Below are 27,630 nucleotides of genomic sequence, written 5' to 3'. Positions count from 1 at the left end.
TTAAGTATTTTGTGTTCTCAAACTAAATATATAAGACTCAGGTAAGAAAGAAATTTACTAAATCTTACTCTCGAGGATTTTCAGGGAGGATTCTCAAGGAAAAAGAGAAATCTGATTCGTTTCAAGGAAGATGATCTTATTTACTTTAAGAGCACAGTTGTAAGGTGCATTTGCTGAAATGTTTAGCGAGTACTTACAGAAAAAAAGTGATGCAAGCTAAACTCCAAAGATATCTTCTTCAAATAGTGACAATTAGCAAGCTCCTGAAAGGCAGGTTGTTTCCTATCTCAGTACCAAAGATCCCGTCTCTTATGTCAGCTACTAAAATGAAAATCAGAAATGTATCATTTACATACCAAAATGTCCATCCCGGGGACATAGTTGAGAGTTATCATATAGTCTTTTGGAAGATTTGCCACCTACAAAGGTAGAGAAAAAAAGAAAAAAAATTCCTTAATAAAAATGGTACTCATCAATTAATCATATTATTTTTAGTTTGTGGAAAAAAACAGATACAAACTTAGATTTTCTTGGTAGCACTGGATAGATATATATTCCATCCTCAATTTCCCTTTGTAATAAAACTAAATGATGATACAAATGTTCCAGATTTCAAATTAATTTATGGGTAGCTAGATAGAACCTACTAAATTTTGAAACAGAATATGAACCTCAGTTTCTATCTCTGGTCCTAGAATTCCTCTCCAAGACTATTTTCTAACCTGCTCCTCCACAGGATTAGAAATAAAGTATGCTTTTCTTGTCAGTGATTTTCAAAAGCTGTACCTCAAAATTATGTGTCAGAAACAATATGGAATCTGGCAGAAATGTGAATTCTCAGGCCATACCAGATACGCTGAGTCTTACTTGTCCTCTCCAGTTTGAGAACTGCTGATCTATGTGGATGCCCAACAAATTTGTAAAGCACAATATCATTTACAAGATGTGGGTGCTTTATCACTTAGATATTTTAGAAAGATTGGTTCAGCAGTAACTTAATCCACTTACCTTGGACTGAACATTTGAGATGCATATCTAGCATCTACCTAGATTTGTCTATCTTATTTTATAAGCTTTAAAAAATGTCTAACATATTTACATTAGTCATGGTATGTGTGAATAAGCAACAGATTTGGAACCAAGGAATTTGGAACAAATCTGTACTCTTTTTGTTCCATTGTTTCCGTCAGTTGTAAAATGGAAATTCAAGTTCCTACTTCAAGCAATCAGTCATTGATGAGTTGAGATAAGTGAATGTGTAAATGCCTTGTAAATATTCAATCCATGTTCTTTATTGAGAGCTATATAAGCAATGACTTTGGGAGCATAAAACCCTGGTAAGTTATAGAGTTCCAGGTTCTCTTATCTCTCTATCCCTACCCTTCTCTTATAGCACTGTAAAAGTTTTCAGTTGAATAATATAGCCAACGATATACAATGCAAAAAAAAAAAAAAAAAAAGTGGTTTAGCACCATTCCATTTCCAATGGGTCTACCTTGCTTTGGAGAATATTTTCCCCTTTTTCCTGTCTTTAAAAACTTTATTTTCCCAATTGGAAGCTGAGATCATGGCATGTTTGTTAGACCAGCTCCTCTTCCAGAAGTCTCCCAAAATATAAGCCAAGTACTTTTTCTTGGTCTTGCCAATAGCTCCCAGAATCTGAGAGCAACCTGATTAGAATCTGGGCAAAGGCACAAGTAGTCAAAGGGGAGTCACGGTAGGAATGGGTCCCACTGTGCTCACTGCCATCATTCTTTCAGTGGTACTACCTCAGGCTCTTCTCAGCCTTGAGTTGGGGCATCTAGTCTGGCTGTCCCTTATTCAGTTTACTTGATCATAAAATACTATCAGTGTGTAACTCTTAACTAAATATTTACTATTTGTCCAGCACTATGCTCACTAAGGCTTAAGTTGCTTTATAACATCCAATCCTTAGATGCTGCTGATGCATTCTACTGGACAGGTTAAAAAGAAATGGAGGCTCAAAGAGGCCAAGTAATTTGACTTGACCAAAGGCCACTAGGTGTTAAGTCTAGACTAAGAATGCAGGGCTTCCTTTGTCTCTTTGCTCCACTAAACATTTTCATCTGTTCCCTGGATACACATCTCGGGTATTTCCCACTTGTGAGTCTGCAGCATCATCCCTCCTCATGCTATAAAACTTTCTGCAATGATGAAAAGTTTATAAGGACACTACAAAATTTGGAAATCCATGACTTGTTTTTTCATAATATACATTTTCCATGAACTTTTTGAGAATCCCTCATATGCATTGATTTCAGACATTTCTGTACCCAAATAAACATCTTTTCATTCCATTTTCCCATGAACATTTTGAGGTACCATCATTTAAAAATGCAAATAAGGATCAATTGAATTAATATTTACTTATTTAAAGATTTATTTTATGTATTTGAAAGGCAGAAATACAAAGAGAAGGGGGAGAGAGAGAGAGAGAGAGAAAGAGGGAGGGAGAATGTTCCATCTGCTGGTCCACTCCGTAGCCTGGAACCAGAAGCTTCTTCCAGGTCTCCCATATGGGTGCAAAAGTCCGAGGACTTGGGCCACGTTCTGCTGCTTTCCCAGGCACATTAGCAGGGAGCTGGGTCTGAAGTGGAGCAGCCGGAACTCAAACTGGTGGCCACATGGGATGCCAGAACTGCAGGCAGAGGCTTAGCCTTCTATGCCAAAGAGCCAGCCCCTTGAATTGATATTTATAAAATATAGGTGTATATATCTAAAAAGCAGGATTATGTAAGGGGTATGATAGCTAATTCCATTTTATAAGCAATTTATAGACAAAAAGTTCATTTAAAAAATCAAAGAAATGTACAAGAAGACCTTTGACAATACACTGAAGTTCCTACACAGTGCCACTTAAGGGTTGTATTGCTGCATTAAACTGATTTGCAGATATTTAATTTCTGGTGGGACTGAGAAACAATACTCTTTTTGAAAAATGCTTTACAACTTATAACACATTTTAATGTAAGTCTCTTCTGAAATCCCATGAGGTATATCTTCCTAGCCCTATTTTACAAATGGGCACAAGGAGGCTAGAAGCTAACTAGTGCCTGCACGGGTACAGGCATCAGGAATAACTGGTAGGAGCAGGATGCGATCTCAGGCTCATCTACACAGCAGTTCTCCTTTCTTTCTTGCTTTGTTTTAATTGGTTGCTTTCCAAATACACTTGGAAGAGAACCTGGGAAGTCAAGTTATAGGTATTTATGGTCACTTTGTGAATTATTGTATTACCTTCCTAAGTACTTATAGTATGTTGAATATTATTCAGAAAGCACAAATAACCTTGAGGGAGATTTCATTCTCTGATGTATATTTATCATTGCAGAAAGTTTTATAGAGTAGAGGAACCTTGGGCTTGAAACTTGGAAGATGTTCTTTAGTAATTAAGTTTCAGGTAGGGGCCAACAGCATAGTTTCTGGAGACAGACTGTTAGTCCTCTGAGTTAGCAGAGGACTAACAGTCCTTGGGCAAGTTACTTCAACTACTTTAGCTTCAATTTCCACATGTATAAGGTGGGAAATATAATATAATTTAACTAGAGGATTTAGGAGATGAAATAACACATGTAAAATACTAAATGCTTAGGTGTGGTGTTGAATGGCCATGGATTTCTATTACTATTAAATTCAAGAGAGTTGGACATTCTAAATGGAGAATAGTCACACACAAAGGCAAATAAATAAGAAAGTTCATTGTGTTTTAAGAAGAACAGGTAAGAGGCAAGAAACATGTCAGAAAAGTCAACGTAAAGCAAAGGAGATCCAAGGGGAAGTCACGGTATGGGGTAGGGACACTTCTCGCACCAGAACCCTACAAGAAGTTACTTTTGCTTTAAATTCATCATATCAGTTCTGTGGAACATCAACTCCTTGTATGCAAAATAAAGGCAGTGAACTAGATAATTACCTAAAACTCAGTCTGGTTGGATTTTCTCATATAAGCAGTAGGGCAACGCTGATTGTGTTTAAGCAGGAAAAAAAATGTGATGACAAGGTTAGGAAGATTATTCTAGAAGGATAGATTGGAGCAAAGAAAAAAGGGAGACAGGGCAATGGTTAGAAGAGCATTAGAAAGGTGATGCATATGTGTGAACTATTCACACACACACTGGAAGCTAGCAAATCAAGAACCCGGTCTAGATTCCAGTGAGGTATCCTGATAGAAGAATTAAATGGGTAAGTAACTAAGACTACATATTTTAAAATCAAATCTATTCTATTAAACTAAGTTCAGGGTGGAAAAAAATAGAATCTAATTAGCAGGAAATTGTACCAAAGACTAAATAAATCATTCCAATGAGCTGTGATTTGCAGTGCAGAAGGTTGTAAAATGTAAAAAAGTACAAAAACAAGTTATTTGATTATGAGATAACTTTACCAGATGGGCTCTGTTTGCTATCTTCTTTAGATGTTCTGAGGATTGGCCACATTCAGTGATACAAGAACAAAAGGCATAAGACAACAACATTCGGAAACACTGGAAACTGAGCCAAGGAAAAGTCTCTGCAAACCAGACTGGCACTGGCTGCACACCATACCCTGCAGGTACTTGGATCAGGAGGAAAAGAACTCAAAGTCAGAACACTTAACTCCCTCTCTGGAGCACTGATCTAAAATCTTTGGAACTCATGGTGCAAATATCACTGAAGTTCCTGTTTCATGAAATAAACAATGACTTGATATTTGCAGCAAGACCCTTAATATTCTCAGTTGTCTCTCCCAACTCCAGGGGAGGCATCAAAATACAGTACTGACTCATGAATCCTCTGACAGCTAATATAAAATGTTGTGCATATTTGAACCTTTCTATGGAAAGAGTCCATAGTTTTCATTCTCATCAGATATAGTCAAGTTTAAGAATCATGGTTGTAGAGGAAAAAATGTTTGAAACTTGTCTACATACCATATAAAAGGTGATCAAAAAGTTTATGGAAAATGTGTATTATAAAAAACATGCTGGGTATAAAAAAACATTGTGGTGTAGCGGGTAAAGTTGCTGCCTGCGATGTCAGCATCCCATATTAGTGCTGGTTCAAGACCTGGCTACTCCACTTCTGATCCAGCTCCCTGCTGACATGCCTGGGAAAGCAGTGGAGGATGATCCAAGTGCTTTGGCTCCTGCACCCATATGGGAGACCCAGAGGAACTCCTGACTCCTGGCTTTGGCCTGGCCCAGCCCTGGCCACTGTGGCCAACTGGGGAGTGAGCTAACAGATAGATAACACACTCTCTCTCTCTCTCTCTCTCTCTCTCTCTCTGTCTGTCTCTCTCTCTCTCTCTCTCTCTCTCTCACTCTCACTCTCTACTTTCTCCTACTCTTACTCTGACTTTCAAATAACTAAATAAATTAAAAAAAAAAAAACATGCATGGACTTCAAAATTTTTGTACAAAATAAACTTATCATTCAACTTTTTCCAAGAACTTTTTGAAATACCCTAACAATTCAGTCATGCACAGTAGGTTACTGTTGATTGTTCAGCCTTCAGCAGTAACACAGGAAAAAAGCTTTTGGCTTTTTTGTTACTCTTGATAAATTATCTCTCATTAATGCTGGCTAAAAATTCTAACTAATTAGGTCAATTGGCTTTAGTTTTTAAAGGTCTTGGGTGGTTTTTTTATTCTCCCTTTAAAAAAAAATAAACTCAATTTGTGATTAAAGAAATAAGATGATAACTTTAGGAAACTTTTCTAGGTCATCTTTTCTCAGTGAAGAACACCTAAATAAAGGTATAATGAAATCTTTGTTTTCTTTCAAACAGAAGAGATTAAAAACTTTTTATTTGTCTATTTCAAAGTGTTATGGTTTGATATGGTTTGTCCCTTCTGAAATTCATGCCGAAATTTAACCCTCATTTTAAGATCTTAAGGTGGGACCAGCTGGGATCCTTACTAGGTGATTAGGGCTCTGCCCTCATGAATAGGTTAATCCATTTATGTAATCAATGGATGAACGGCTGAATGGGTTAAAGGGTTATCTAGAGAGTTGGTCTGCTAAAAAGGCCAGTTTGGGCCAGATTTCTAATGTACTTTCTGTCTTCCACCACATGAAGCCAGTAAGAAGGCCAGCACCAGATGTGTTTCCTCAGTCTTGGACCAGAACAATGAACCAAAAGTAAACTTTTCTTTATAACTTACACAATCTGTAGTATTATGTTATTAGCACCAGAAAATGGATTAAGACACATACATAAATCTTATGGTGACAATTCCAATTAAGTAACACTAAAACTGAACTTCTACAAATATAGTAGCCTTCTAATCATAGTAGGATAAAGTAACTACTACCCAGGAAATCAAATTCAATACATTACAATGAGAATTTGTAAGGTGCAGTAAAAATTGTCATCTCAAAGTATCAAGAAAGCATTATAAATTATGAACTGTGTTCTTGTGCTCCAAAGACAAGTAGTTATGAGTTCAAAGCTCTACTCAGCTTTCTACTTCCCAGGTAAAGATGGTCAGGTTAATAAACATCACTAACTTAGTTTCCCAAGCAGTAAACTGGGGGTGAAAACAATTACTTCATAGGATTGAGAAAATTAAAGGAGACAGCTACTACTTTAAAGAGCTAAAAACTAGGAGACATATCAAGTGGTTTAGCCCATAAAGAAAGAATAATATTTTTCTTCTGATAAGAATGATGTGCTTAGTAATATAGCAAGCCACCTAGATAATTTTTATAAAAATTCTGTCTTTTCTTTAAATGCTGAGTCCTGAATCTAGTTTGAAAGAAAAAAATAATTTTTTAGGTTTTCAGGAACAGAGTTAAAAATACCATGCATTGAAAACTAACAAAAAGATCACTTTACAATAATCATTATAGTCAACTATCAAACTATTGTTCTTCAAAGGTAAAAGAAAATGATGAAAGTCTCCTACATTTGAAAAAAACTTAGTATTCATCTAGGAATGGAGCGATTCAGAGACTCCAATATTTCACTTTACTGCAGCTGGGATTCTGTTTGAAGAAGAATAAAAATCAGAATTAGCAAATATTATCCAAAGTGTGAAAAACTACCTGAGGATATTTTTGTAACCTCCTTTGACATAAATTACCATGAGTCATGTATTAATAGAACAGACTTACAAGAAGTGTCTACTACAAACTAGGAAAATTGTGGATTCCTTTGTTCTAATTCTATCCTGCTGATTAGTGTACTGACCTAGAAATGACAGAGTAATCTCATCTTAGTAAGATGGAGATGGAATAGCAACCTGCCCTAAAACATTCTGAGATAGACAAATCATTATTCAAAAGACATTTAAAGTGCATTTTAAAGTGTAACAGTTACATTTGATTAAATTCCCTCAAATGGAGGGAAAATATCATCACAGATGATGGAAAGAGTAGGGAGAACCCATTGGGGAAGCTAATTTGCCCAAGTTCAGTATTTGTCTTCCACTTACATATATACTTAAAACTATCAAAAGCTGCAAGTGACCCATCCCATAGATATAAGTTTTTAAGTTTGATTCATCTTCTTCCCAGATACTTGACACGTTTCTTTAGGTAGGTTGGAGTTTGCCATTTAAAACAAGTCCTGCAACATTTTTTAGAAACAAAGCAAAATGTTCTGTAAATAGATGAACGATTGTGCAGAGTAAACATACCAGAAGGATTTCAAATAAAAACCATGGGGACTGTAGGGGCAGTACAAAGTGTCCAAGAAGAAATTAAAAAAAAAAAAAAAAAACACTGTAAAGCCATAAATCATGTGCTTCTGTGACACGAGAATCACCCCAAGCAATAGACGTTAAGGTTTTGGGGCAGAGTGCAAGTTGCAAGTTGCCACCTAATGCAAAGGCAGAAGTGATAGAAAATGCAAAGGACTTTTGCATTTTGGTTAAAGAAATTATTATAAGCAAAGTCAAAAGTGTACTGGCAGCTCACTTTCTTCCCCTCAAATAAAATGCACCAAAGATTATGTCTACAAAATACATTTCCCTCACTCTATAGAACCTCCTTTACTCTAGGCATTACTGAGTTACACCAAGAGGTACTGCCTAGAGAAGGAACATTATGGAATAAAATAAGCTGAAAAAGCCTTCCAAAAATGCTCTGCCTAGTCCTTATCTTCTTTGAGGTCACCGAGTTCTCCAAGAAGGGATGAAAACTCCTTATATACTCTCTCACCAGAAATGGACAAAAGACACGTGCAGACACAATTCTGAGTTCCATGTGTGAGCATTTGGAATATGTGAATCCAAGCTAAGAAGCTTTGGTCATGTCCATGTTCTTCTTTTAAAGATTAGGATATGGAACCACAGAAAATTTCAGTGATTTTTTTCCAAGATCACACTGCCAGGTAACAGTGGAGCTAGTATTCAAACTATCCAGTTTTCTGCATTTTCATCAAGATGCTCATTCCTACCCTTCTTTATAGAAAAGCTGTGATTATCTGTATCCATGAAACTCAACAGTCAGCCTTGCTGCTGTTTGATTGCTGGAATACTTAGTTTCTTCTTAGTATAGAAGAAACAACACTACAAACATTATGGCCAAGCAGTCTGGTACTTCTATACACATAAGCATCACGTGAGATGCTGGTCAGAAACATTAAGGTCCCTATACCCCAACTGCAAAAGTTGAGATACAATATTTGTGCAGTGGTGCCCTTATAGCTGTACCTTGAATAAGTATCCTCAAAGATTGTCATCAGATGGTGCTCAAATGATATTCTAAGGGCTCTGGTTTAAAGCAATGGCTTTTAAGCCTTTTTTCTTCTCTTTTCCTTTTAAAATTAAATGTTTTCTTATTTGAGAATCAAAGAGAGAGACAGAGACAGAGACAGAACAGCTCCAATCGCTGTTTCACTCCCCAAATGTCCACAATGGCCTAAACTAGGCCAAGTAGGAGCTGGGAATCAGGAACTCACTTTGGATTTCTTATTTTGCAATGGGTACCCAACCACCTGTGCCATCACTACTGCCTGCCAAGGTCTGTATTAGCAGGAAGCTGGAATCAGGGACCAAAGTTGGGTACCCATCCCACCAACATGGGAAATGGGTCTCTTAAATGACATCTCACACCCTACGGCAAATGCCTATCCCTCCAGATATATTCATGAGCTCAATATTGTTTCAAGTCACATCATATCTGGAAACAAATCTGGATATCGAAATAAAGTGAAGCAGCTTGTGGGCTCTAGAAGCAAGTTTGAAAACCACTGCCCTAAATGACACAACACTGGTTAATGGGACCAGGAATTGAGTGGCACTCCTCTTGGGTCACAGTTTCCTTATAGATAAAATGATTTGTTGAGATTGTCTCTAATTTCCCTTAGAGCTCCAGTATTTTATGAGCCTGCAAACATCACCACTACGAATAGCTAAGATTTAGAAGGCATTTACTATCTTTCAAGCACTGTTCTATCATCTTGTTTAATCCTCCCAACCACTCTGTAAGGTTAGGTACTACTGACCCGTATATTACACTACAGTAAGGCGCCACTGCACAGAGACATTGAGGCATTCATTTATCAAACCAGTTTCTTGGAATAAAGTCCTGGCACCTGCAAGTTCAGTGAAGAACACAGGTGAAGTGATGCTCACCAAAGTGGAGCACATCATTTCTTCATTCATTCAACAAAAGTCCAATGAACTCCTTCTACTGATACATACAAAATTTAGAATATAAACACATATTACCTTTTTAGTATTGTTTCTTGGGTCATAAAGGGACAAGCCACTTGAGAAAAAGGATCTATGTTTTTAAAAAAGACTTCTCCTAGGGCTGGCGTTGTGGCATGGCAGGTAGAGCCACTGCCTGTGATGCCAGCATCTCATGTGGGCACATGTTCTAGTCTCAGCTGCACTGCTTCTGATCCAGCTCCCTACTCGTGCACCTGGGAGAGCAGCAGAGGATGGCCCAAGTGTTTGGGCCCCTGTACTCATATGAGAGACCTGCAGGAGGCTCTGGCTCCTGACTTTGCCCTGGCCCATCTCTGGCCATTGCAGCCAATTGAGGAGTGAAGCAGTGGATGGAGAACTTCTCTTTCTGTCTCCCCCACACACACATCGCATCCCTTAACTCTGTCTTTCAAGTGAATAAAATAAATCTTTATATATAAAAGAAGACTTCTCCCTCACCCCCATTACTATATACAACTCCTAGCTGTGTGTATAGTAGGCAAATGTTGCATAGCTTTCCTCACCAGTCCCCCAAAAAGCCAGGTTGATACATCTTGTGCTGTGGCATCAAGGATGCTTTGAAACCTACATTCTTTGGGTGTGCTTCCAAGGAATCTGCAAAAAGTGTGATGTGTGTGTGCATGCTTATGTGTGTGGGTTTAATTCTGCATTGACTGTAAGCTAGAAACTTCTATAACATTGAATTTCTGTTTTGAAGCTCTGCTATAAAGCCATAATAAACCCAGGAAATGTAAAATAAAGGCAGAGAACATTGCAGCCTCTCCATATACTTGTTTTTTTCATGTATAGAATCTTTAGAATTCTTAACCAACATGTTAAAATTGTACATATTTATAGGGTACCGTGTGATTTTTCAATACATGTATGTATTATGTAATGTCCAATCAAGTAAACATACCTATTTCCTCGAACATTTAACATTTCTTTATGTTAAAAACATTCAAAATCATTTTTTTCTAGTTTTTTAAAGAGAAATAGATAGTGCATTATCATTAGCTATAGTCACCCTACTATGTAATAAGACACCTTAGGACTTCTTACTCCTATCTAATCATAACTTATTAGCCATTAAATAACTTTTCCCCAACCCTCCCCAATGCCTGCCTACTCTCCCCAGCCTCTGATAACTACCACTATACTCTGAACTTCTATGAAATCAACTAGTTTAGATTCCACATTTGATTGAGATTATTCAGTACTTGTCTTTCTATACTTGGTTTACTTCACTCAACATAGCAACCCCCAGTTCCATGCATGTTACTGTAAATGTTAAGAGTTCATTCAGTTTTATGGTTGGATAGTACTCCATTGTGCATATTTATGCCACATTTTCTTTATCCATTCATCAGTAGATGGAAAGTCTTCTTGACTATTTTGAATAGTGCAGCAATTAACATGGGAATACAGATGTCTCTTGGACAGACTGGTCTCATTTCCCTTGGGTAGTGCCAGCAGTGGGATCACTGGATCATGTAGTCATTCTATTTTAAATTTTATGAGGAACCCCTATACTCTTTTTCATAATGGCTGTAGTAGTAACTGACCAACCATGTGTAAGGTTTCTCTTTTCTGAGAACTAGCTCTCATAATCTCTTGTCTTTTTGATAATAACAATCTAGTTGGAGTGAGGTAAAAATCTCACAGTGATTTTGATTTGCATTTCCCTGGTGATTAATGGTGTTAAGCAATTTTTTCACTGTTGGCCATTTGTATGTCTTCCTCTGAGAAATGTCTGTTCCATACACTATTATCTTAACAAGCAGGCTTTCCTTTCTTTTCTCCATATTATAACTCTCAGTATTTCCCCATCCTTGCAATAGCTCCATTCTCTACTCCATACTGAAATAAGCAAAGCCACCTAAGTGGCTATTTTGAGCTACAAAATTACAAGAATTCTTCTCAAAATTTGTTCATCCTGAAATCACATTGGGTAGTCCAAATGAGCACATAAAATGTCCCCTCAATTAGGAGAGTTTGGAAGAATGCATTGCAAATACTGTATGAAGATTCTTCAAAAAGTTCATGGAAAATGGAATTAAAAGGTAAATTTATTTTGGTATAAAAATTTTTGAAATCCATATATAATTTTTCCATAATAAACATTTTTGCACACTTTTCAGGAATCTTTGCATGCATGGATTTCAGTTTTTCCTGCACTAAAAACAATGTATCTTTTAATTCTATTTTTTTACCAGCCTTTTGAAGTAGCATCCTCTGATGCCATCTGTGTGGTTTGTCTCAGGAGAGGCATTGGGAAAAGCAATGCATGAAGGTGGCAGTGATTAAGGGGCAGCACTGTAATACGCCTTTTGTTGAGGGAGAATGCCAGTGTAGAAAAGTGGGAGATGAGTCTGCTCAACATTTGGCCAACAAATTGCTCCCCCAACCATGTTCACTGAGGGAGCAGACAGCCATGCACTTGCTGCTGATGGGCAGGGGAGAACGGCCTTCTCAGCTCTCCTCTGCTGGGCTTGCTAGAGAAGAGAAGGCAGGCCCATGGAGGGGACACAGGACAAGCTGGGGAACCCACCACAGAGACTGCGGAATAATTGGAGTTACCAGTCTGCACACCATGACCTTACCAGGCTCCTTCTCTGCCTGCAAATGAGGGGAAAAGACCAGTAAAGAAACAAAACCACTGTGGTGGTATACAGTGGGCTGATGTTTCAAACATTTTCTCCATGCCCTGAAGAAGAACTGTTTCCCTGCACGTCCTCGAGAGGAACTTGACAGTTCCTTTCTTCATCTTAGAACAATACTAATTTGGGGCATAAAGAAACCTAAACCTTTGATAAAGAAGTAAAAGAAAAGAATCACGGCTTAGGTAAAGCACTCCTTACTTACCAATTTTGTGATGTCTTTTACATTATCAGTCACAAGATTCCCGCAGATCCCTTTCGTTTTGACAAGAGGATTAAATAGGAGCAGTTGAAGATAAATGCAAGTGATAATCCAAGTCTAAATGGAAACAGAAAAAGTTCTCAGTGACCAGCAGTAAAAACCCATAATCATTCAAATAATTGACAGCTTCTGCCTTGATGTGGAAAGAATCGATCTACTACTGTATATTAAAAACAACTATTACCTTAAATACAATTAAATGCTAAGCAGTTCAACAATGCCCACCAAATTAAGAAAAAAACTTAAAGTAAAATCTTGTTTGAATTATTCTTTCAATGACATTATTGTTATCTTTTATAAAAAGCTTTCTACAGCCAATTTCCTAATGGCAATTGAGAATGAACTTGTAGCAGCATGTGACAGACTCATCAGTTAGGGTGACTTCTAAAAACTAGGGAATGCATAAAATTCATACCTTAAGGCACCAGAAGAATCTTTCCTTTTCTACTTTAAATATAGAATGCGCAGCAAGTAGCAGCAAAACCCCTGAGCAGTACTTTAATCCAATAGCCCAAGAGAGTCCATCACAATAAAGTGAAAAGAGGGGCATATCTTTAGAGCTAAGAATTTGATCTAATATCTTAGACATCAAAGAAATTATTGTTTTGGATCACTTTTTTTTTTTTAGCCAGTTAATAAAGGAAACACATTTCCTTAACCATTAGGAAGATATTTTTGAACCCTAGCAGGAAGTCATCTCACCACCTCTTAGAAAATAACATTTTTCTACCATGTATTATATTTTTATCTATGATATATTTTTCCTGATTATAGCACTATAGAGGTTTGGGTTCTTTTAAAGATTTATTTTGAAGGCAGTTAGAGAGGAAGAGACAGAGACAGAGAGAGAGAGATCATCCAGTCACTGGTTCACTCTCCAAATGTCCAAAGCAGCTGTGATTGATCCAACCAGGGACTCCACCTGGGTTTCCCACATGGGAGACAGGGCCCCAATACTTGGGTCATCTTCCACTACCTTCCCAGGCACATTAGGAGGGAGCTGGATTGGAAGTCAAGCAGCTGAGACTTGAACCCCCATTCATAAGAGATGCTGGTGTCACAGGTGGCAGTTCAACCCACTGTGCCACAATGCTACTCCCACACGGTAGAGTTTTAAGAATGCAAGTGTCTTATTTTTTCAGTATCTTTACAACATGTAACACATGCCTTGCATATAAAAAGTCCTTATTTATTTGCTGGATAACTCTATGGCCAAGGTAATTAGATACATTCTAATGTTTTCATTCAGTAATCATTTATTGAATGGGTATGATGAAACAGGGACCATGCCAGTCACTATAGAAACAAAGATGATGAAGATGCCCTTGAAACTCAAGGACAGGGAAACCAACAACATCCACACCCTATGATAAATGCTTGGGGAACACAGAGGAGGAAGTAGTTAATCAATTAACCTTAAGGGGGAGGATCTGTGGCAGGAAGACACTGCCAAGAAAAGCGAAGAGATTTTGGAGGACAAGCAGGAGGTGACAAACAAGGGATGAGTATTCCTGGGAAAATAAATAGCAGAAGCAAAAGTATGGATATGTGAAAATATTTTAAAGTAGGCGAAGTTTTCTTATGAGCTAACATTTATCTACAGTATCTTAAAATTATACAAAAGCCCAGATGTACTTGACTAGAAATCTCTTATTTATGTAGCTAGCCACTTGTTAAAAGGAACCAGATTATAAATCCATTGTCTTTGCACCAAAATAAACTTATGTTTTAAACTTACCCTTATATTAGCAGCAGTGATCTTAGGTTCAGACTGACAGCCATACTCATGAGCCACCACGGCTTCGCTCAACACCCAGTATACTACTGGGCATTAAGAACAGATTCAGGACAAACAGCAAGTAGCAAAACAGCAAGTACAGCGCCAACAGAGCAGATGTCTCATGACTCCCAAATTACCTCTAATGTCTGCAAATCACTGCACACTTGAGGTGTGTGTGGCACTGACAGATGACATTGGGTAGGCAGGACCACTCCTTCAGCTCATAGTTGGCTGGTTAGATAGCCGGAAGGGGTATGTGATCAAGAGTCCATTCATAATCTAGAGAAGCTATTCTCCTACTAGTACCAGTCTCAATAATAAAGGACATATTGATGCTTACTCTGCTCCCTGATCAGTTTAGTTGGCTGAGTATAGGTCTACCTTTTGAGTTTCTTGAGTTCTTCTTGCAAGAAGTATCACAGGGAGGATCAGATCCTTAGGCGTCCCTGAATCTAAACACATGGGAGTGTGAGCTGAGAGGAAGAGTCAAGGACACCCCCACGGATTTTGGCCTGAACAACTACAAGGGTGGTGTTGTCATTGAGTGGTATGCGGTAGATGGAGGAACAAAGGTCAGGAGTTACATTTTGAGGATGCTAAATATGAAAAATCATTGAGATATTCCAGTTATGAAACTAGGTCAGGATACTTGACTGATTTATAATGCAGGTTTGGGTTCTATAGAGCAATAAGATAACCTTCAATAAATAAATGAGCCGTTAAGCAAAAGAGTGCATGAGATCATCAAAGGAATGAGGGTAAGTAAAAGAAGGAACAAAGGACTGAGCATCGTACATGTTCCAAGCTTAAGAGGGCCAGAAGAGTTAGAATACGCTGAGGATGCCCAGAGAGAGAAGGCAAGGAAGGAGGAGAAAACCACTTCTTAGAAACTGTGCTGGCCGGCGCCGTGGCTCAACAGGCTAATCCTCCACCTTCTGGTGCCGGCACACTGGGTTCTAGTCCCGGTCGGGGCACCGGATTCTATCCCTGTTGCCCCTCTTCTAGGCCAGCTCTCTGCTGTGGCCCGGGAGTGCAGTGGAGGATGGCCCAAGTGCTTGGGCCCTGCACCCGCATGGGAGACCAGGAGAAGCACCTGGCTCCTGGCTTCGGATCAGCGCGATGCGCTGGCCGCGGCGGCCATTGGAGGGTGAACCAACAGCAAAAAGGAAGACCTTTCTCTCTGTCTCTGTCTCTCTCACTATCCACTCTGCCTGTCAAAAAAAAAAAAAAAAAAGAAAGAAAGAAACTGTGCTAAGGAGAAGGGCAAACTACATCAAGTGTTGCTAATAAGTCACATAAGATGAGGACTGAGAATCTGAGAATTGACCACTGCATTTAGCAACATGGAAGTCACTGGTGACATGAACAAGAGTATTTCTATTGAAACAGAAAGGGAAAATGCCAATGTAAAGTAGGCTTAAACAGCTGTGAGAGAACCAGAACCAGAAGCTCTGAAGAGTATTCCTTCAAAGGGGAGCAAATAAACAAAGACATACATGACAACAGAATGGGGAGGCTCCTAGCAAGGAACTGGGAGTGAAGGGAGTTCTATTTGTCAGACGACAGAAATACCCGGATGTCCATGTTCCCACGGGGAATGATCCAGTAGGAGGGAGCAGCTGGATACATTGGTCAGAAGACAGGAAACTTGAGTAGACAAGAAGGGGCGAGAGGGAATTCTCAAGCAGCGTGAATGGCTTTCAATAGGAAGACAAATATCAATATTTTAAGACAAGGCATTTGAATGTGAGTGCAGATGTTGGGGTGTTTTATTGTTTTGGAGCAATAGTGAATAAAGCTAAATTTATAGAACATTTACTATGTATCAAACATCTTACATATCTAATAACAAAGTTTAACTTTCATTGACCCAAATTTTAATGATTTAAAGAAATTGAGGTATAGAGGGATTCAGTGATGTCTGAGAGGTAAAATTAGGATATGAACCATCCGAGCACTCTCATAAATCTGTAAGATCCTTTGCGACGACTTCAATGGCAGATCTCCAAACCTTCAATAATTCTGTAAATATCCAGCATATGGAGACAAGTTTGTTCCATATTCCATGCCATATCATTCTAATTATAATAATTTTTACTCTATACCTTTTAAAAGTTTCTTTAAATATATTAACACAGACTGCTATAATAATTGAAAAATAATTTTCCTTGGGGCAGCATTAATTTTTTTGTATCAGTTAAATACTTCTATCTTTCAAGATTTGATTTGGCTCATCTTATAAAATCTATTTGCTCAGTGCTTAAATTGGTGCTAACAGCAAAATTCAAATAGCTCTGAAAAATTCAAATAGCTCTGTGTCTGTCTTGATGCACTCTACTATAATAGTATTACCAATAATCTCAGACTGTAATTTAATTTTGCATGTGTTTCACTATCATTAAGGAATATCTCCCACTTAGTATAATGTGCTATTTCATTTTGGCATAGCCAAACACTGAAAGCGAGGATCAATCAAGGTAGAAATACTGAGAGTTCTGCAGAGCTGGGCTGAGGTTGCCTTCATCTGGATTCTCAGTAGAGGGGTGAGAAGCAGAGTTTAATGGAAGAGTTTCAGCATTAATTCTCCAGTATAGAAATGGTTCCAATGCAAGAGTACTTCAAAAAATTTATAGGAAATGCATATTATGAAAAGAATTTGGCAGCCAGCGCCATGGCTCACTAGGCTAATCCTCTGCCTGCAGCGCCAGTACTCCCAGTCTGGGCGCCGAACTCTGTCCCGGTTGCTCCTCTTCCAGTCCAGCTCTCTGCTGTGGCCCAGGAGTGCAGTGGAGGATGGCCCAAGTGCTTGGGCCCTGCACCTGCATGGGAGACCAGGAGAAGCACCTGGCTCCTGGCTTCAGATCAGCACAGCCATAGCGGCCATTTTGGGGGTGAACCAATGGAAGGAAGACCTTTCTCTCTGTCTCTCTTGCTCACTGTCTAACTTTGCCTGTCAAAAAAAGAAAAAAAGAAAAAAAAGAAAAGAATTTGGCATAGTTTTCAAATTTTTTTCTATAAAAGTAAACTTTTAATTTTACTTTCCAGGAATTTTTGAATTGCCTTTGCATATGGTCCACACTTGTCCTTGAGTTCCTTAACAGTGAGAACTTTTATTTAGTTATGCAAATTCATCAAATAAAAGGAAGACTTGCAAAGAAGCTCAAGGTTGTGACTATCCTCCTCCAAATAGTTCAAAATTACTGTACTTAATTGAAAGACTGTTTTAAAATTTTTATTTTAGCTTTGTTTCTTAGTGTTCTTGTTTCTACCAGATTTTAGGTCATTCTCACAAAGATACCTTTACTGCCAAATTGCCCATTTCTAGCCTTCTGTAGCCTTGATGATAAAAACCGTCCATGGCATCCTGAGAGCTTGCAGTTTGCAGTAGGATAATAACCACCCCAAAGATGCCCAATGTCTGAATTCTTGGAACTAGTGAATACATTGCCTTATGTGGCAAGATGTTCTTTGCATGAGTGATTAGGTTAAGGACATAAATGTGGGATGACCATTCTGGATTCTCAAGGCCCTATCTTTTTCTTTTTCTTTTTTTTTTTTTTTTTAAAGATTTATTTATTTGAAAAAGTTACAGAGAGAGGTAGAGACAGAGAGAGAGGTCTTCCATCCACTGGTCCATTGGCTGGAGCTGTGCCAATCCAAAGCCAGGAACCAAGAGCTTCTTCTGGGTCTCCCATGCGGGTGCAGGGGCCCAAGGCCTTGGGCCATCCTCCACTGCTTTACCAGGCCACTGCAGAGAGCTGGATCAAAAGAGGAGCAGCTGGGACTAGAACTGGTGCCCATATGGGATGCCGGCGCTTCAGGTCAGGGTGTTAACCCGCTGTGCCACAGTGCCAGCCCCCCTATCCCTTTCACCTGAGTCATTAAAAAACAGAATCTTTCCCAGCTGTGTTCAGAGAAACATACAATACTGAAAGGAGTCAGAGAGCTGTGACATGAGACTCAACTTGCCATTGCTGCCATTAAACATGGAGGTGGCTTCTAGAAGTTGGAATAGGAAAGGAAACAGATTCTCCCCTAGGGCCTTCGGTAGAGGATAGCTCACTGACAATTTGATTTTGGCCAACTACACCATACTTTGGACTACTGGTACCCCACACCATAATATAACAAATGTGTACTGTCTTAAGTCACTAAATTGTGGTAATTTGAAGCAATAGAAAAATAAAACAGAAATCATTAACCATACTTTCTGATAAGCCAATTAGTAGTATATGAATGGTATACTCTAGTATTCAAGCCCTTTTGGGTGAGGAATGTGAACTGTCCCTAACAGAATTCTTGGTCCTCAACCCCTATTTTAAGCACAGTCTTTTTTTTTTTTTTTGTTCATGATGCTTAGTGAGATTTTGTTGGAACAATGGTTTCCAAGGGCAAAAAAAAAAAAATAAACATACTTTTGGAAACCATGGGCAGAACACAGATCTTCTAGAAAGTCTCAGCCTCTTACTATGTGACCTCAAACAAGCAAGTTAATGTCCTGAGTATCTGTTTATCAGCCTACAAAATGAGAGTAAGAAAAACCTTTGCCTTGTCCACTTCATGAACTAGTGATGCGAATCAAATGAAAAACTATTCAAACTGTAGTGCTATGCAATTATTTGGTGGGTAATTTACGAGCTTTGGATTGGCTAGGAAACCAGGGAGAAAAAAGGGCCTCAGAAATGTTTGAATAAAACCATCTGAGAAAGGACTTTATAGAGTAAATCTTCCATGAACAAAGGGTGTGACCTTTATTTTTTTTAAATTCAGTTTTTCCAATTGACAGTTTTTCTAATTGTATTTATGGGCTAAATATTCTGTTGTGAAATATCTGTCCACTATGGAATAAGAGTATGCCCTTCTGTATGAGGGCATTTTCACACTGATTTGGGATTCAGATATCTTTTGTCCATGTATTTCTTAGGTCTCAACCATGTTTAGAATAGATTCAGTGACTAAACAGTTGATTTCCAAATAAGTGAAACGTTCTAATATACCAACAAAATATTTCTCTTCACTTGCTGTCTGTCTTCCTCTTTTTCCAACTTCTGGAAACTCCAGCAAGAAGAAACGGGTGCCTGCATGCGTGGGCGTGTGCACACACGCACGCACATCCCAACGCAGAGATAAAATGCTGAAGCAAAATGTCCCTGTGTTTGGGACTTCTGCTCTCAATTGTATCTTTTCAGTTTGGGTGACCACCACACTGTTTTTCTCTCTGTAACATTCTCTGCATCTGCATATGATATTTTTCTTTGGCTACTTTGTTTTAGGATTGTACGACTTTTCTCTCTAGGTCACGCTCATTGTGTGATAACCTCTTCTTTTAAGATAACCTTTCACTGCACAGACACATTAATCTTATTGTTGGCAGTTCTTGATTCCTTTCTTTAGAGGTATGCATCAAAAGTGTCCTCCACACTCCCCACAACACACAAAGTTGCAAAAACCCTTTCACTGTTAAAAGTTGCCTTTCATGTGCTCGCTTCGGCAGCACATATACTAAAAAAAAAGTTGCCTTTCAATAATTTACACGATAAAAAACCAATGATAAATCTGCATGTACCATAACAACAACAACAACAAAAAACTACATTGCATGTTAGAAAAAGCATGCAATAGAAGTAAGCCTGATTGAGAGAAGTAATAGGGACTAAAATTTATAGTCAGTTGTAAATGACAGCTATAGCAGGTGCGTTTCTTGGAGCATGTTTTAAGAGCAGCAGATGGTACTGCAAAGGTACGTAAAGGAGGATGAAAAGAGTCACAAGATGAGGCTGGGGTCTCAGAAGACAAAGGTCTTACCTAATTCTTATTTTTGTTGAGAACCAACGTCAGCAGATTCCAATGGACTATTCACCCAATCACCCAACCAATCCCTGTGGAACAGCGAGCTTTCCTTACAGTAAAAAGCCACATCCCAAGAACAGGAGCTGCAATGTCCCCCTGCAGGAACCTACTTACCAGATCTCAACATGTGTTATAACATAGCCATCACACTGCAGACTTTCCTTTGGTAGAAATTAACACACACGCAACGCCAGAACCTCAGGGGAACATATGCTGTCCAGGAAATCAGAACATCACAATGCTCTAAACTTGTGAAAAAGCCTCTTTTTTAAAAAACAAACCAAAAAAGGGCTCCTTTTTCCTCTATGTAGGTGAGAAGCTATTTTAAGATATACATTACCAGTGTCCACTTAGAGGCTTCACAGAGTCACACAGGAGATGCAATGTCGTTTGTGTTCTTTATGCACAGACCTACAAAATGGTATTAGAACTGCCCTGAACAAAACAGCAGCTGCTGCCAAAAACAACATTCATCTTCTCTTTAATCTTGCATGCCAGTTATCGAAGCAGGCAGTTCCCTTGTAGCCCAAATGTGCTTTGGAAGAAAGCCAATGGGCTCAGTTACCCAGAGCCAGGAAAGCAAGTTACCAAGGTTCAGGTATAGTAATTAGTCCTGAGTTCAGGTCTTTTGAGGTCGCCTGAACCATAGCCTTCCAAAATAATCTTGAAATAAACCAACAATGCAGTTTTCATTTTGTTCTGTATGATGTTTTTCAATTTTTCTGCTTAAAAATGTATTGTTAACATTATATAGAAAATATCTAATCACACTACAGCAGACCCAAATTCTTTTCTAATGGCTGTCCAATATTCGCAAAGGGACAGTAGAAACATTTAGAAGATTTGTTTTTTAAACTTTACTGCTAACAGTAAAGCAGGTGTTAACAGGATGACAGTGAAACTCAAACCAGCTTGAAGTCCAAAGAGCTACACTAAAATCTTCCAGTTATTCTATATCTTTCTATGCAGATCCTTTTGTGGAGCAAATAAAGCATTTACACTATGTGTGATTAACTAAAATATCTGGTGAACTTAGAATAAAATTGGACATCCTAGAAAGGAATTGTTTCATGTAATGAGGCACAGAATGGCTTCAACAAAAAGGAGAATTTAAGGATTTTAAGATAATCAATTTGTTAAAAAGAAAAATGGGGGAAAACCACCCTTTGACGTCTGTCCTTGTTCTACACGTAAATGTTGCTTAAAGGGGAAGTCACTCAGCCTATATGGACGTGTAAGGGTCACACCTAGTATGAGCGGTTTACAGATAGAATTTCATGCAGCACTGCCATCAACCAGGTAGATATTATCCCATCGCACAGGTGAGAAAACACGATTTAGAGAAAGTAAGTAACTTCCTTATGGCACCCTGTTAAGTACATTGCCATGACCTCCATGGGACTGGAAAGAAAAATACTAGGCTAGTGAGATAATTAAACTGATTTCATTTATATTTAATGAACTAATAAATTTTATTTAAAATATCTGTGTGTTGGAAGGCACACAGGCAGGCACCTCTCACTGAGTCAGACTCTAATTGAAATCAGAGCAGCAAGTCCCTACCAGGCTGAAGTGAACAAGCAATGGAGGTAGACCACGGTGCACTTAGCTGCAGCTTTTTAAAAATGTTACATAGGTAGAAGGAAGGAAGAAATCCCCAAATAAAGTGATGTTATTCTTTCTAATAAAAAATAACATAGGGTGCTTTCCGACTTCTAACAGCATCACGCCAAGAGACACGTCCTGAACAAACATGGGTACAAGACCTGACAAGGATCTAAGATAAAGACAGGCAGGATAGGGCTGTTCGCCCCCAGAAGGTCAAACTACTACAGACCATAGGGAGCTGGGACTGTCTGAAAGAGGGAAAGTGTGGGAGGTGACCTGCGGAGGGGAATAGAAAGGGGCTCAGCTTCTGGGAGGAGAAGCTTCTTCAAAGGTGAGTAGGAGGTGGCCAGGTCAAAGGAAGCTGGGGCAAGACCCCTGATAGAGAAAGTAGCAGGTGCCCACGGAAGTGAGTTTTAAGAAAAAAACAAAAATGCATGAGGCTAGAAAGGCATGCAGAGGCCCTCCCAACTTTGCTAATTGATTTTGATTTTATCTTAAAGCAGTATGGAGCCCTTGAGGAATTTTAAGCAGGGGACTGTCAAGATCTGATTTAGTTTTGAAAGTTTATCAGCCATCAGAATGCAGGACGGGATTGGTGGGGAAAGGGGCAGGGGCAACAAGCCTGGGGGCAGGAGCCACTTGGGAGGGCACAAAGTCATCCAGAGCAAAGGATGAGGAGGGGAGAAATGGGCCAAGTTCAAGAGGATATGGAAGTAGAATACGAGGTCTTGAGGACTGACAAGCAGTGGGTGGGGAAAGGGCAAGAGTCACAGATGACTTCCAGTTCTAACTTGGGTGACTGGAAATGGGGTGCTATTCGCTGAACCAGATGCAGAGAAGTGGTGGCTGGGGAGGCTGGAGTCTGGAGTTACCACCCAGAAGCTTATAGGAAACCACTGTAGCGGGAGGATGTGCTCCCATGAGCCAGTGCGTGGCAGATGGGAACATAAGAAGCCGATACCAGAAAGGCGTGTCAGTTGATTGCGGGGTACTGCAGCCATCAGAAAATGAGCTAAAGTGAGAGTCCAAGGACCAAAACCAGCACTGAAAGATGTCAACGTGATGGTTAGTGAAGCATCACTAATGGAGCTGACCTTGAGGAGGGCAGCGCTCCCTGATGGAGTGATGGCACTGAAGTCAGACCGTGGTGCGTGGACCAGACGTGAAGGAGTGTGAGGCAAGCTCAAGGGTGCACTATTGGACAAAAAAGAGAAATAAAAGAAGAGAGTAATATGAGTACCTGGAAGGGCTGGAAAGATCACCTCAGTCAAGGTAGAAGGGAAAAGACCGCTTTGAAAGAGTAGGGCAAAAACGATGAACTAAGCATTTCTTTTGTGTAAATAGCCTGGAAATCGAGAACAACTTACCTGTGGCTAATGAGAGCCAGGTGAGCTCAGAGGCTTTGCTCCTGTGCGAAAATCTCTGGGAGGGAGAAGTGTCTCAGCTTAGAATCTAGGGTCTGAGCGTTCAAGCTTTGCTGTTATTACTTTTAATCAAGTGAATTTCTTCCACAGTATACATTATTTCATTCCAGCAGCACTCCCGACTCCAGCTTCCTGCTAATGCTCATCTTGGGAGGTAGCAGATTCCTGCCACCGAGGTAGGAGACGGGCTCCTGGCTTCAGCCTGGCCCAGTTCCTGCTCTTGCATACATTTGGGAAGTGAATGAGCAGATCAAGAGGCTTTTTCTGTTCTCTCTCTCTCTCTCTCTCTCCCTCTCAAAATAAAATACATACATAAAAATTTAAAAAGATATATAGACCATTAGCTATACATAAATATGTCTCTGTAGCAGTCACAACAAAGCAGAAGAAGAAAAATAATCCCCTCACACAGTGTAATATACTTTATTTTAGGGAGATTCTAGTTAATCACTAACTCTAATAAATTTCATGAGGATCGTGATATGAAACAAACTAAACTGGAGAAAACGGAAGGGTGCTACTTCACTGTTGAACCTAGATTTACAGATTTGTTGCTGACTCCTTTTGCTGTGTTTTTTTTTTTTTTTTTTTTTTTTTTGACAGGCAGAGTGGATAGTGAGAGAGAGAGACAGAGAGAAAGGTCTTCCTTTTGCCATTGGTTCACCCTCCAATGGCCGCCGAGGCCGGCGCAATGCGGCTGGCGCATTGCGCTGATCTGAAGCCAGGAGCCAGGTGCTTCTCCTGGTCTCCCATGGGGTGCAGGGCCCAAGCACTTGGGCCATTCTCCACTACCTTCCTGGGCCACAGCAGAGAGCTGGACTGGAAGAGGAGCAACCGGGACACAATCTGGCGCCCCGACCGGGACTAGAACCCGGGGTGCCAGCGCCACAGGAGGAGGATTAGCCTATTGAGCTGCAGCGCCGGCCACTATGTGTATTTTCAAACATGTAAGAGGAACACAAACTTCCAGCACTGGCCGAAGCATGGCACAAATTCATAACCGTTCTGCAATCCACATACCCGTCTTTAGTACCTCGTGGACCTCAGCTCCTCTTCTGCCAATTAATTGCTCTTAAACGTGAGCCTCCATGATATGCAAGACTCTCAGAGCTGTGGCTTTCCAAAACCAGTGACAGAAACCTAAATTGCAGTTTGCTTCTGAAAGGGTGAACTCATATAAGCCAAATGCACTGCAAGTCTTTTAAATCTGTAAACTCTTTTGAACTTTCAACATTTCGGTGATGGAAAATGTGTAGGCTCTGGTTGGCCTCTGATCCCACAACTGGACTCTGGGAATGAATACCTGAGGTTCCTACAACGTCTGGTGCTTTTTTCCCCATGGATGTAATTAAATTGCTCAGATGTAGCTGTCAGATCAGCTACTGAGACTCGCAGCAGTGTGTTCTCTCAGGGCCTTTTAATTATTAGGAAAGTTAATGTGACAAAACAGATGAACTAAATCTTTAAACTCTGCTATAACTGTTTCCAAATCTCATCAAAACCAGTGATGCTAGGGAGGCATGAGCTGAAAGAACACTCGCAATCTTGATCGTGTTCGCCGTCACATCAGATGACAAGCCTGATTTGCAGAGGTCACAGAACTGGCTTTCCAGATTATGCAATATGTGTCGGACACATCAGCTGCCTTTTGTTGAACTGAACACGTGGTGGCAGTTCCCCCTCCCCTTCAGTGATGGTGCCCCAGCTGTAACAAGGGGAGTTGGCTGTCTTATGAAAAGTATAATTATTTGAAATGTTAATTTAGAATGCAAACTCCAGAGAGCCAGAGAATAACAACTTCTGAGGGTGCATCCCAGGCATGTGCATGGTTAGCAAGCTTTTCATGTGACATGAAGGTAATGCAAAAAGTTTAAGGAAAATGGGATTCAAATATAAGTTTAGGGTCAAGTGTTTGGTATAGTGGTGAAGATGCCTGTGTCCCATCAGAGTGCCTGGGTTCGAATCTGGCCCCACCCCTTGTTCCAGCTTCCTGGTAAATGTGCACTCTGGGACACAGTAGGCTATGGCTGAAGTGCTCGGGCCCCTGGCACCATGGTAGACCCGGATTGGTACAGAGCTCCACAGTAGGCTATGGCTGAAGTGCTCGGGCCCCTGGCACCATGGTAGACCCAGATTGGGTACAGAGCTCCTGGGTGTAGCCTGGCCCAGCCCCAGCTGTTGCTGGCATGTGGGCACTGAACCAGTGGATGGAAGATATCTGTCTGTCTGTCTCTCTTTCTCCTGGTCAAACAAAATTAAAAAAAAAAAAAAAAGGTAAGTTTATTTGGTGCACAAACTTTTGAAATCCATGCATATACTTTGTGTTCAAGAAGTTCACAGAAAACAAATATGATGAAAAAACTATTGACTTCATATTTTTGAACCAGATTAAACTTCCTTTTTAAAAAAGATGTATGTATTTATTTGAAAGTCAGAGTTACAGAGAGAGAGGAAGAGACAGAAATATCTTCCATCTACCAGTTCACTCCCCAGATAGCCACAAAGGCCAGAACTGGGCCAGGTCGAAGCCAGGAGCTTAATCTGGATTTCCCACATGGGTAGCAGGGGCCCAAACACTTGGGCCATTTCCTGCTGCTTTTCCCAGACCATTATCAGGGAGCTGGATAGGAAGTAGTGTAGCCAGGACTCAACCGGTGCCCATACAGGAGGCTGGTGTCATGGGTGGTAGCTTTACCAGAATGCTGGCCCTAAACTTACTTTTTCATTCCATTTTCCCACACATTTTTTAAAAACACTTGGTATCATTTCAGGTAGCTCGTATGTGTATATGATTAGGGAAAACAAAGATGTCAAACCAAGGTATACAAGATTGCACTGGGTTAACTGACTACCTGTTACATGCTCCTAATTCAGAGTAAAGAAAAACATAGTGAGTGTGGAAGACACCGATTGGCTCTCTCAGTTCCCATTCCCAATCCTTTGTAGCACAACCTCCTGTCCTGCAGGCGCTAGAGAAGGACAAACTCTAGTTCCCAGACTGCTCTGCTGTGAGCTAGGGCTGCTCAGGAGACTTAGACTCCGCCAATCAGGCACAACTCTGCACAGATTTGCCAGGGAAGGGAAATATTTGAAGACAGGCTGGATGCTGGGCATGCATTTTGCTGGCAAGATTTTTGCAGTCGGCAGCAGTAACAGCTTCTGGCACTGGCTATAAAATCTTACAGGCCGCAACGGTCTTAACCGGGGTCTGAGTGCTTGGGAGTGTTTTGGAAACTCAGTCAACCACCCACACCTTCGGCAGGTTTTATAAACCACTGAATGTACTTCAATATATCCCCTACGGTTTTAAAGGAGCTAGAGTGGATTGTCTATACCGAAACCCTAAACAAGACTAAGAGTAAAGAATCCAGCTATTCAGCATTTAGTTCTCATAAAAGTTGATCTAAACTTTCCTTAGGAACTTTCCATTATTATTTCAAATTGAAAAATAAGAATAATTTTAGGTTTTTAAAAAAGAAATTTTTGATTGGCAGTCTATATGAGTTTTAACACAGTTCTATCGCCTGAAGTATGGCAAAGCATTTACTTTTGACATGCCCGGGACACGTTCCTCTGATAACAATACACTTCAATTACAGGTTCATTGACATGCCCGGGACACGTTCCTCTGATAACAATACACTTCAATTTCAGGTTCATTGCTAATGAAAGAGATGATGTTTGAAATAAAAGAACATCATCAAAGTAAGCCACAGATTCAAATCTTGGTTCTGTCACTTACATGCAATAACCTTGAAAAAAAAAAAAATTATGTAACATCTCGGAGTCTCCGTGTTCTCGTGATGATAACATGTTTCGGGATTTTGGAAAGGATTAAATAAGACAGTGTTATGTAAAGCTTCTGCAACAGGACTGCAGATCAAGGAGATCATTACATAACTGCTAATGCTATAGTTATTATTTTATTATAGTGCTAATCCTTCCAGTGTTGAATTCTGAAAGCCATAAGGACAATGAATGACACCAGCTCACTTATGGCTCCCGGTCAGATTAAAGATCAGCATGGGAAGGTGATAAAAAGGCATTGCAAAACTGCCTCCTGGGCTTGGATTTTTATCAGCTCTCCCAAAGCAGATAGGTTCATTTCTACCTGCTGTAAAAGTAAGGCCAAATTGCTCAGGCAGTGGGTGAGTGCGATCCTAAAGAGCAGAATTTGAAAAGTCAACTTTAGCTTCAGTAATAAATCCAGGATAGCTTTAGAAAATTGCACACAGAGGCAGCATAGAGTAGGGGGACTGTGAGGTATCCACTCTAGAATCAAACTGTCCAAAGTTTGACTTTATTTATTTTCATTTTATTTGAAAGGCAGAGAGACAGACAGAGAAAGATCTTCCATCTGCTGGTTCATTACCCAAATGCCCACAACA

The 27,630-nt window shown here is 39.8% G+C and overlaps 1 protein-coding gene across 2 annotated transcripts in view; it reads right to left on the bottom strand.

The window, feature by feature from the left end:
• Positions 1 to 27,630, bottom strand: part of KITLG (KIT ligand) — an 82,928-nt gene that overhangs the window by 35,597 nt on the left and 19,701 nt on the right. For both annotated transcript variants that reach the window (XM_062203144.1, XM_062203145.1), the window contains exons 2-3: positions 12,524 to 12,637; positions 357 to 419 (exon numbers count right to left, since the gene is read on the bottom strand). In XM_062203144.1, coding sequence (XP_062059128.1) covers positions 357 to 419; positions 12,524 to 12,637 — 177 coding nt within the window. The remainder of the gene's footprint in view (positions 1 to 356; positions 420 to 12,523; positions 12,638 to 27,630) is intronic.

This window comes from Lepus europaeus, chromosome 10 (assembly GCF_033115175.1).
Source record: "Lepus europaeus isolate LE1 chromosome 10, mLepTim1.pri, whole genome shotgun sequence".
Lineage (NCBI taxonomy): Eukaryota > Metazoa > Chordata > Mammalia > Lagomorpha > Leporidae > Lepus > Lepus europaeus.
Note: the sequence above shows the minus strand (reverse complement) of the source record. Positions and strands in the feature narration are given on the sequence as shown.